The following is a 12,127-nucleotide window of genomic DNA, read 5'->3' as shown; positions in this document are numbered from 1 at the left end:
TGTTATGAAACAAATTATCTGGTGACCATGCAATCTTTTTCTTTCCGGAAATTAATTTCTACATATTTCATTTCATGGAAATAAGACTTTACAGGAAATGCATCTGGTTTTCACTAGTAGTTTAACTAGTGTTAAAACTAGTCAGCATAATCTAGTGTGATAAACACTTTTCTTCGTTAAACAGTACTTTTAAAATGAGAAAAGGCAAAAGGATAATTCATAAATTATTACAGAATTGGCCAGGAAGCCAGTACACCAAGCAAAACAATAATGCTGATTTGAAATTCCTGCACTGGTTCTGCTAATTGTACCAATGGAGACCAATACTTCTTAAAGAAAAGAAACAAAGCAAAACCAAACAAAAACCACAAAACCAACAACACAACTACAGTGTTTTATGTAGCCAATAGGCATCGTTTGTTGAGCAGAGCAAGTAAAAAAGAAACCAAGAGAATATGATGGCCAAAAATGTAAACATATAAACAGGGTTCAAAAGGCCTGTTCTTCAAACAGTGGTTGTTAACATGCTGATTTCATATTCACGATTGGAAGTTTCAGTGAAGTAAACCTACTTATATGCTACTATTTTGTACTGTGAAACAAAGTGGAAAAACTAGCATATATTATACCTGCAACTAACAAGAGAAAAACAAACAATTATTTACAGCTAAAATCTATTATTAGAGTTAGGATTAAGGATGCAACTCTCCAAGCACCTAAGTGATTTCCCGTAGGTACTGAGCTTTCCTTATCTTTGGCTGTCTTTGCTGGAAGCTAGTAGCATCCAGGCTCCTCACAGGCAATGTGCAGCACCTGGAGGGTTCAGATTTTAAATCTATGATCCAGAAAAACACTTGCTTGAACTCACCCTCATTCAGCTTCTGTACAGCTTTAACTTTTAGCAAGTGATTAACACCTATGGAATATTAAGTGATTTAAACATTTGTTTCCCATTAAGTAGCTATGTTAGTGCTTTACTGAATAGGAGAGAATTGATGGAAATAAAATGGGAGACTAAAAGAATATTTCAGAGTAATAAATACCATGCTAAATAAGACAAGAATAGGAGCCAAACTTGTGAGAGATGTACAAAGGTGACTGTGAAATATTAGAAGTCAACTAGGCACAGATTGTAGTTTTAAACTTTGTATTAAACATATGATGTCAAGAAGGAGGAGAGTTACAAATTGTAGTTTTCTTCACAGAAGTTCTCTTACCCAGTACTATATCAAACAAGATGTATTTGGGAACTCATATAACTCATTTAAGAAGTTCAATACATTACCTTAAACAGGAAGTATTGAATAATCAGAGTGAAAACAACTTGTGTTTGCTGGGGTATACCACTCAGTCACTTAAGTAGAGATTTTATTTCCTGACTGCTACGTTGTAGATATACAAAAGTATCAATTACCAATTCTAATTACACTAATGGGAAACTAGTATTGCTCTCATCTCCAGTAACTTAAGAGTAGGTATGTTCTGCTGTGTTGACTTATTTGTTCTAGAACTTTATACACCTTCTAATGTGTCCTTAAAACAAAGGGAATGGCCAATGAGTAAATAAAGGCAGCCTCAGAGATTTCAGCTAGTTTCCCTCGTGGTAACATCAGTATGCCACTGGCTCTATTTCACATGTACAGCTGAACTCTGAAACAACCTGATACACACCACATAAGAACCCTTTATCTGCAACTGCTTCACATTTCTGTCTAAGCAGTGTACTGAACAGGAGATCCACGTGGTTTTAGTGTTAAAAACCCTCATGTGTTTTGCCTGATAAACTGAGTACTGCTCCACTATCAATGTTTGAGATGTGAAAAGTCCACATATTGTTTATGCAAATAAGTCTTAATGTCCCCACTCTTATGCAAAAAGCATGAACAAAACTATGTAGATGTCACCCAGCAACAAGCTGGCAAGTACACACAGGAAAGTGGTAACATCAGTTTTCTGCATGTACTTCCTTCAGTTTGATTGTTGCAAGTAAAATTGTAATAGAGCCATTTTCTTCTACTAAGAAGTCTTCTAAGGTATATCGAAATATATCCTTGAAAAAAGTTGACTAATTCAAAACATATTTCTGTAATATAATCTTAAATACTATTTTTATCGAACAGAATAGTCATTTGTGTACTGTAATCCTTTACCATTCCTACACTTAGCATGCAAGTCATTCTTTTATACTGAAAATAAATTACACTTTGGCAATTTATAATTCATATGTTTAGATTAATTGCAGTGGCAAGAAAAAAGTAGTATCTGATTAGCATATGGTCTACTGCTACTTTGCTATTTCAGTGTTCACTAAACCAGCATAATCTACTATGTGCTTAATAAGCCTTAGCATATAGAAGCTTAGGAATTTTCTTAGTGCTCTGTATGTTAACTAGACTATTTTCAAACTAAAATTGCAATGTACTCTCCGGGAGAGAGTTAATGGAATGTATCACCCAGAAACTACTGTGTCAAACGTTCTATAAATCTGTATCACTTGTAAAACAACATGCACAAAAATACTGGCAGATAGTACATCAATCACACTTCTGTGATCTGGAAGACTGATTGGCTCACACAAGTCCTTTTACAGTATTTTAAGTACTTCTGTGCAGAATAGAAATACTGGCAATACATTGTAAAATTTCAATAGCAGTAGACTAGCGGACATTTCAAAGTATATATATATATGAAAAAAGTGAGCCATATTTGCATGTGAATAAGATCAAAAGAAAGCATTTTCATCAAGCTAGTCAGAATTTTCTTGTTCCAGACTTATCTGTGTATTTACATGAATCAGCATTCATTTATCTCTAGACTCTTGTGTAACATGCACTTTAGCTGATGAAACATTAGGAATTTTATCTTACGTGGAAAGATGTAATGGAACTCACCAGATGTTAAGTATCTCGTTTCACTGTCACTCAAAGAGTACTCCTCAAAGAAAAGTGACCTCTGTTCAGGCTACATATGTGTCTTATAAAATAAACGAAACAGATGCTTTCAATTAGAAGCTTGGTTCTTCTCTATGTTATTCCCTGTTTTATTTCAGGGACTGTAAAGAAGTCCCTGCCGCCACCAGTTTAAGGCTACCGGAGCTTTACTGAAGCCACCTCCACCAACAAGGCCGAGATCGGTAGCAGTTCCTTGTGCTACTCCTGAAGACACACCTCGCTCTGAGGGGACTCACAGCAATCACGCTGTAGAGACAGAGCTCTGCAGCAGCTGGATTGACAAACTGGAGCCTCTCAGCATGAATGAACGAATTTCGTGTGACACAAAGGGGTTGGGGGGGACACGACACAAAAAAAGGCAACTAAAACATACTGGGGTGCGACTGTAAGCTCACTAACGTGTATTCAGAGCAACTGCTGCAATAAGTGCAGTCTATGCAGTGTAAATTAGACAGCTTTTTAGATTATTTAAGCATTTTGGTCCTAATGAAAGACCTGGTAATTACAGCCATTATCGCTTCAGTACGGCGGATGCTAATCTACTCTCGCCCACCGCTTTAGGAAGCGGCAGGCAGGCAGCGACCCTTTTTTTTCCGAACACCTGGCTACCGAGGCGAAACTTTCCTCCTCATTAGGAGATCACTGTCTCTAAGGCCGGGGAGGCACGACTGCGGGGGAAACGTAAGCTGCCAGTGAGGAAGGGGAGGGGAGGCACGACCGCTGCTGCGGCGGGTGAGGGGCTTCCTGAACCCCTCAACCACCGGGATTAGCTGATGAAGGCATCTCAGTTAGCCCTACACCTCGCTGTCCGGAATGAGGACCGAATCCGCAGTTCATCTCTCCCTTTCCTCCCCCCGCGGATGGCTGCCGCTGCGCCTCCTGAGGTGGGGGGAACCATGGTCCCGCCTGAGCCCCCGTCGGTGCAGCTGCACGGACGGGCTGGTTGGCTGCCGAAAAGTGGAGGGAAATGTAAAAATTATACTAATAAAGATCCCTGACTCTCATCGCTGTGTTGTCCGGGCATCTGACTGCCTGCTGGGAGCTGGCGCGGGGATACGAGGCTGAACGGGTCACTGAACCTGACGGTCGTGACTGCTTGTGCCAGGGGAGACGCGGGCATCACGGCTCCCCCACCAAGGGCATGTGTATGCTTATGTACGTGTGCTTGTGTGTGTGTGCGTGGCGGGGAGTGCGCGGACCGCAGAGGTGCAGCTCTCTTACCTGCTTGCTGTACTTGCTGCTGGCCTGACAGCTGTACTCAGAGCAGTGGTCCGACCCGATGGAGATGTTGTCGCCGGCGCCCACAAAGGTGTTGGCCGGAGGCAGGTCCTGCACGGCCTGATGCTTTTTGCCGGTGGTGGGGGACTGCGGGTGCAGCTGGACGGTGGGCAGCGGTGAGCTCGACTTGTAGTGCCTGGCCAGGTCCGGGCTGCCGGGGCCGCCATTGGCAGAGCGGTACCGCCCCATACCGGGGCTGTCTGAGAGCTTCTCGTTGACGCTGTCGTAGCGCTGCCCATTGGGCTTGGATGCCTCGACAGTGACGATGCTGCTGTAGAGGGGCTGCTTGCCCTTCTTGCCTTTCTTGTCCTTCTTGGGCTTCTTGGCCTTGTCATGCTGCTGCGGGGTGAAGAAATCCTCATGGTCTTTCTTGCCAGCCTCATAGCCATGTTTGCCCTTGGAGCGGCAGTAGCGGGCCATGACAACCACCAGGATGAGAAGGATGACGGTCATGATGCCAGCCACCACACCTATGACTATGCTAAGCCGCTGCTTGCTCAACTCATAGCTAGGGTCACCAGCAATGTCTTGGGCCAGCGGTGTGTGGAGACTGCGGGCCACCTGGCTCTCCACCACAGTGGCATTAGATAGGCTCTCGTTGACGAAGACATGGAGCAGGGTGGTGGTGGACTGGGGAGGCTGCCCACTGTCATTCACCTGCACTACAAGGCGGTGCAGGCCATAGTGCTTGGGGGCCAACTTGCCCACCAGTGATACCACACCACTGGCTGGGTCAATCTCAAAGAGTTTGAAGGGATTGCCCCCAATGATGCTGTAGTTGAGGTCAGCATTGAGACCGGTGTCGGCATCAGTGGCAACCACGGTGGCCACCACAGTGCGCATGTTGCTGGAGGGTGGAAGCACGGTGTAGGAGCTGTTGCTGGGGAAGGTAACTGTAGGCGCATTGTCATTCTCGTCCATCACAAACAGGGACACGGTGGCAGTGGCAGAGTGTGGCGGCTCACCTCCATCCACTGCCTTCACCTTAAAAGTGTAGCTGGTTTGCTGCTCCCGGTCAAATGAGACAGTGGAGAAAATGGTTCCAGTGTCATTCTCAATGGAGAAAATGCTGGCTGCCTGGTCATGGTCACGGTCACCAGGCTGGATGGAGAGGCTGAGTTCAGCATTACGGCCCTTGTCAAAGTCCATCACAGTCACCATGCCCACAGGGCTGTTGGGCTGCAGGTTCTCCTTCACATAGAAAGTGAACACATCCTGCATAAAGCGCGGCTCATTGTCATTGCGATCCGTGACTCGCACCACCACTGTGGTGGAGCCTTGCAGCGATGGCACCCCCTTGTCCCGGGCTGTCACCTGAAACTCATAGGTGTCGCGTTGCTCACGGTCCAGCACTGCCTGCACTGACACGTCCCCAGAGTCAGGGTCAATGCTGAAGATGCCACCTGGTGCATCTGAGGAAAGGGGCGAAGCCTCCAGGGAGTAGGTGATCTCAGCATTTTTGCCACTGTCTGCATCTGTGGCTACCACTGTGGCCACCCTCTCACCGGGCAAGTTGTTTTCTGGGAAGGAGACCTCCAGCACGGCCTGACTGAACACAGGAGGGTTGTCATTAGTGTCCCCTACCCGCACCAGCAAGGAGTTGTTGCTAGACAGGCTGGGGCTGCCCGAGTCCACTGCCACGATGACCACATTGTAGTCATGGACAGCTTCATAGTCCAGAGGGGCCGAGGTGTGGAGGAAATACTTGCGCTTGTTCTGAGGCTCTCCTTCACCCTCGCTGGCTGGCTTGAGCTGGAAGGGGACATCACCCACCACGGTGCAGGTCACCACACCATTTTCACCTTGGTCCCGGTCTGACACCTGCACTAAGGCAATGGGAGTATCCACCAACACATCCTCGGCCACACTAGCTACCCCATCCCGGAGTGGGATGCGTCCAATTTTCCGAATGTCGATGGTGGGCACGTTGTCATTCTCATCACGGATATTCAGCACAACGGTGGCCTTGTCTGTCTTGGGGGGCTGGCCCCGGTCTCGGGCCATGACAGTGAAGCGAAGTTGGTTTACCTCCTCCCGGTCAATGCGGTGCAAGACACTGAGCCAGCCCGAGGTCTCATCCAGGCGCAGCAAGCGCCTGACGGACTCGGTGGCCGCCCCGAAGACGTACTCGATCTGCCCATTCACCCCTACGTCCAGGTCAGTGGCTCGCAGCTGCAGGATGGGTGTTCCGGGGCTACTGTTCTCTGCCAGATCTGCCTCGTAGACGCTCTTCTCGAAGCGGGGGCTGTTGTCGTTCACATCTGTGATCAGCACCCTCAGGATAGCCTGCGAGGACCGTGCCGGGTCGCCGCCGTCCCGCACGCGGAGGCTGAGCTCGTAGGAGTCCCGCTGCTCCCGGTCCAACGGCCCCTTGACGATCAGCTGCGGCTGCTTCTCCCCGTCCAGGGTGTCGGCGACCTGCAGCTCGAAGACGCTGCTGCGCGCCGCCGCTTCCGCCTCCTGCCGCCACTTGCTGCCGCCGGGGTAGAGGGCGCTCTCGGAGCCTGCCGAGGCTGAGCCCCCCCCGCCACCGCCCCCTCCGCTGCCCCGGCGGCCACCGTCCTCGCCGGGCTCCTGCAGCAGCTCGTAGCGCTCAATGCCGTTGCGGCCGAAGTCCCTGTCGGTGGCGGTAGGGAGCAGGTAGAGGGTCCCCACGGGCCGGTTCTCCTCCACGGTAAGCGTGAGAACGGGGGAAGGGAAGGTGGGGGTGTTGTCATTGATGTCCAGGATGACGACCCGGCCCTCGAAGAGGTCCACCCAGCTTTGCGAGGGGCCGATGACCGACACCTCGAAGTCCAGGAAGCACTCGTTCTCGTCGAAGATCATCTGGCACTGCGGCAGCTTCTCGCGGTCGATGCGCCGCTCCGTGGTGCTCAGCTCCCCGGTCATGTTATCGATCTTGAGATAGTCAGAGCCCGATTCCAGGCTGAATGTCACCTCGCCGGAGCCCGTCACGATTCCTAGGTCGGAAGCCACGTTGCCGATGCGGATGTCGGCGGGTCCCTCCTCGGGCAGCCGGTACCTCAGGAGCTGCTTGGCCGATGCCAGGCTGACCCAGAGTGGCGGAGGCAGGAGAAATAAGAAGCAGCAGCAGCAGCAATGCACAAAGCCAAAAAGAGTCCGCATCTTCCGCATCTTCCTCGCACCGACCCCCCCTCCCACCCCCTCCTCTCACTCCCACCTGCCTCCCCCAATTAACTCCCCTGATAAGCCAACAGAGCGGCTGAGCGTCCGGGCTATCAATTATAAAATCTTTCTGTTCCTGGAAACTAAGTGTCTCATGACTGGTGCAATAGGTGGTCAAAACCCTGCTGCTGGCTCCTCTACTGCTCTCCTTGCCTTCCAATTGCGGTATACTTACAGTTCACGGGACAGTGTATTTTGCTTTTTAAAGATTCATCTCGGTAGACAGAATGGGATTTTCCTCCTCCTCCCCCTTCTCCTCCTCTCCGATTTTACTGTAATGGCTTTGCAAGGTTTGCAATAAAAGCTGGAGCAGCACTATACGATTCGAAGCCCCCCAGGTCTTCTTCGACACTAGAGTTAACTACAATTCACACGCTCTCTCTCTTTCTTTCTCTCTCTCAGCCGTTTACGACCAAGGCATTAGCTTTGTTCTTCCCCCGCTCTGCACACATAGGAAAAAAAAAAGTGATTCACTTTGTTCAAAGGGCTTGTGCCCGGGAAAACTCCAAATCCTCTTAGCAATGGGGAGTTCTTAAAAAATAAAATGAAATAAAAAATAGAAAGAAAAAAAAATCCCAGTAATGTCGGTAGCTGCACAGGAGACGAAAACAGTGTATTACACAGCAGTCCACAGAATATCCCCTTTGGTTGAGAGAAAAGCACCCAAATCTATCTTCAGAGATCGCCTAAAATGTTCAGCTCTTTCTCCTGAGCGGATTTTTTTTTAACAACTCTGCGCAAGGTCATTAGTCACAAAGCAACGATACAGACACTGCAGAAGCCGTTTGCCCAAAATTTGCAAGGCTGTAGATATGAATATACAAACACAACAGTCCCAAGTTTGGTTTAGCATCCGCAGTTTGTGTGTGTGTCTTACCTGCATTTGCACTGCATGTGTTATAGCAATCTGGATCTGCAGCACTGAGAGCGATTCACAAATGAGATTGCAGTCTCTCTCTCCCCCTCTCTCTCTCCTCTTCCTTCCCGTCCCAATGCAGGTAACCAGATCTGAACTTGATCCTTTCAGTTCAAAGGTTAGCAACAAAACTATGTGTCCAAAGGCGATTATTGGTCTCTCGTAAATATACCCGGAGCGGAACACGATGTAACTGGATCCCCCACGTGAATTAACACAGATTCTGAATTACATCCACAGAAGCAGAATGGCAAAGTGGAGGGGGAGACAGCCTTGATGCGGTTAAAAAAAAAAAAAAAAAAAAAAAGAAGAGAGAGAGAAACCAACAAACCCCAGAATTCTATTTGCAAATAAAATTATATCAGTCAGTTGTTTCCTGTGATCTGCACCGCCACGGTGGGTGAAATCTGCAATGTGTATTCCTTCCTGTGCCTCTCAGAGAAGTGTGGATCAGGAGCTTTCACGGCAGAGCGGATTGTGCTTTAAAACGTTGAATGGCAACTGAGAAGCTTCCCACTCGGAAGGAAAAAAAAAAAAAAAAAGAAAAGCAGCAGTAAACCGGCAAGTTTGCCTAAAGTGGTGGGAGCTGCTGAAGCCTTTCAGCAGCTCTTCCCTGACGCTGCAGCAGCAGAGCCGCCTGCGCTACATACACACAGAAAGAGAGGGAGAAAGAGGGAGAGCAAAGAGAGAGCGAGCGGGAGTGAGGGAGGGAGGGAGGAGAAGGAGGAGGAGAGAGGAGGACGAGTCAAGCGCTGCACTCCAGAAACCCCAGTCTCACCCTCTGTCTCTGCCTCTGCTAGTGCTGCAAGTGGGATAGCTGCTCATCACACAACACCAGTTCAGTTCCTAAAACCGATGCTCATTACACGTCCGAGTGTTGCTGCTGTTGCCTCCTCAAACCCGCGATCTGTAGTGATTCTCTCCTACCTTTTCCCTCCCCACCTCCGCTGTAGACTGTGAATCGAGCAACAATTTTTAAAGGAAATGTTTATTCGTCTTTCTCTTAGGCAGAGCTGATGCACGTTCGGGGCTCTGCATTTTGCGGAATCACGCTGGTAAGAAAACTCGTTTTGCACAGATTCCCTCCTTCCTCTGACGTGTCGGTGCTTTTTGTGAAAGAGCTGCAGTCACTGTAACTCCAGGGAGGAAGGGGGGCTGCCTTAGATCTTAGAATTTCGTCCTTTTTCCCAGTGTTGTTTGAGTCTTTTAGTCTTTGTGTTCGTGGTTTTCCTGTTACCATGATCTGACTGTGCCTTTTCAGCGTGCTTTCCTAGGAAAACAACAACAGAAAAAAAAAAAAAAAAAAAAGGAGAAGATGATCAGAACGGGGGTGAAAGGGTTAGTAGAATAAACACATGTAAAAAGTAACAGATTTATTTCTGAGTCGAGACTTGCTGCTTAGATGATTGCTAAAACGTAGCGTCACCTATCTGGGTAAGTGGGAAATAAACTTTAATGTTAAAGCTGTCTGCTCAACTTTATTTATACTAGCGTCCCTAGTTCGCTTCTCCTTTTGACTTTGTGTCATTTAAGCGCCTATGGCTTTTGTGTGCGTGTGTCCCTGAACCTTGGGTGATGCCTGACTCCCGTACCTGTCCTCTCCACCCGGATCCCGGGACTAAAAGAGGGGGGACTCCGCGGGGCTGGCCTCAGCGGGGCTGGCCTCCGTGGGAGGACCCGGGCGAGCGTGGACAGCCAGCGGGAACAGAACCGGCGTGTGCGTGTGTGTATGTGCAGCAAGGGGGAGGCAGGAATCCAGCTATTCTCCTCATGTGAACACATGTGGGAAAACAAGTTGTTGCGTGTTCTGTGTGTGCATTCCTCTTTTACATGGCTATTTTGAATAAAGATGCATGCAGACAACTGTAGTAAAAAGCCTCTCTTTCATCGTGGTGATATATTTGAGCGAAAAGCGGCCGGATATGCAGAGGAGATTCAAAGCAACGGTCACAGTGTGTCTTTGTCATCTGGGGCGGCGAGTGAATGTGAGAGGGAGGGAAGGTTGCCACCTCTTCCCCTGGGGAGTCCAGAGGGGCAGAGTCCCGCCTCATGAAGCCGGCGATGGGAGGGGGATGGGGGGTGGTGCTCGACCGCTCCTGCTCCCCGCTCCGGAGAGCTACACGACTGCTTCTCCGCCGGCGGCTCCGGCCCTGGCACCGGCACCGGCCGCTCTCCCTCTTCGCCAGAACACGAAAACCCTCCCCCTCCGACACTGGAGACACTCGGCTTTATATCTGCAGCATCAGCGATAAAGCCCGGCGCTGCGCAGGCTCAGTGTTCACCGCCGCAGTCTCGGACGGAGGAGGGGGGTTTGGGAGCTCAGCATCTTCGCAGCGGGTTAAGTAGGATTAGTATCAAATCCCTATTATATTTGCCAAGCAACTTGAATTCATCAAAATTCCCCCTCGCTGTTCTGGAGCTCCGAGAGGAGGAAATTTTGGCCACAGTGTAAGACATAGACATACCAGTAGGCAGGAATACCAGCATACTGCATTACACTGGCTCCCTGCACTAACAATACAATTGCAACCTGAAGCTCCCCCTGTTCCCTTCCCTTTTGTGCTTCTAAGAGCAGCCAGGAAACTTAATGTATTCACCAAGGGAGGGGCGGGATGAAAGTGTTTCTAAACCTCCCCGCCATAAACTTTAATCGGATTCTGGGCTGTTGCACGGCACGGACATCTCGGCTCTTTTCTGCGTCTCCTTCCCCGTTATCTCCCATGTCTACTTCTACTAGGGTCTGCCTTGCAAGAGCCTCTTTCAAGCAAATGAGTGATTTCTTTCTCTTGCCATGTGCAATCGCTCCCCCCCTTCCCTTCGTATCCTCGCTGGCCTCTCTTACGCACACTGTGCCTTTCACATGCGGTCTGCGCCCCCCGTTCCCCCCTCCCTTCCTTTTTTGCGGTGTCTTCACATGCAACATCTCTCTGAATGTGCAATGTCTTTCCTGCTCGGGAGTGCTGCGTCCTTCACAGTGGATTGGTTCCTCTTTCGGAGCAGAGGTAACAGCCCCCCCTTCCCTTTCCTACCATTCCCCCTTCCTCCTCCTACTTTCCACCCCCAGGGCAGGCGGCCTGCGTGGGAAATGGACCAGACGTGCTCTGCATGGTGAATAGCAGCGCTGTTCCCGCTCCACGTGCCCTGGCTGCCAGAGTGGGACGGGGCTGTGCTGGCTGCGACGTATGTGGTGTGTCCCGCATCCAGCTCGTTCGTGCGGGGACAGAGGGAATGACACTACCGCCCCTCCCCCCCACTGTCCCCCCGCTCTCGGCCCGCGGCCAGTGAGCGCACAGCTGTCTGGGTGTCGGTAGGAACAATCCAGCTGTTTCAGGCAGGGGAGGTCTGTCTCTCTTGATCAAATCTTTTGCGCAGTGTAAGTCCCCGTCCCGTCCCCCCTCCATCCCCCCCAACACCCCCTCCCTTTCCCAGCTGCACAGAGACACGTTCAGACACGACACGGCATTTGTCCTCCTGAGCTGGTGAGATCAAGTGGGAAACGGGATCAGAAATGTAATCGGCTGTAATAAATAAAATAGCTCAAGATGAGAGAGATATACAGAGGGGAAATAAGAGCTCGTGTCCTTAAAGGGAACATCTGATAAGGCCACCGAGGTGGCATCTTGCGTGTGGGAAGGAATCCGTCTTGCTGACATTCGCAGCCTTCTGTACGTGGGGAAATCCTAAAGCAGCCTGGGAGCTTCCCCAGCATCTCTGCATTCACCCGAAGCTCTCTTTTCGATACTCTGCAGCGAGGCTTTGTTGTCGTTGTTGTAGCTGTTGGCTGGAAAGACACAGG

General features: G+C 49.6%; 1 protein-coding gene across 3 annotated transcripts in view; it reads right to left on the bottom strand.

Annotated features, from left to right (window-relative positions):
• The window catches only part of PCDH7 (protocadherin 7), a gene marked incomplete at its 5' end in the record, with an annotated part of 309,969 nt that extends 302,605 nt beyond the window's left edge, over nt 1-7,364 (bottom strand). For all 3 annotated transcript variants that reach the window (XM_080612207.1, XM_080612208.1, XM_080612209.1), the window contains one exon: nt 4,173-7,364. In XM_080612207.1, coding sequence (XP_080468333.1) covers nt 4,173-7,364 — 3,192 coding nt within the window. The remainder of the gene's footprint in view (nt 1-4,172) is intronic.
• Nucleotides 7,365-12,127: the final 4,763 nt, after the last annotated feature.

This window comes from Psittacula echo, assembly GCF_963264785.1.
Source record: "Psittacula echo genome assembly, chromosome: 1".
Taxonomy (NCBI): Eukaryota; Metazoa; Chordata; class Aves; order Psittaciformes; family Psittacidae; genus Psittacula; species Psittacula echo.
The sequence above is the reverse complement of the archived record's forward strand: the minus strand, read 5'-3'. Positions and strand labels throughout refer to the sequence as shown.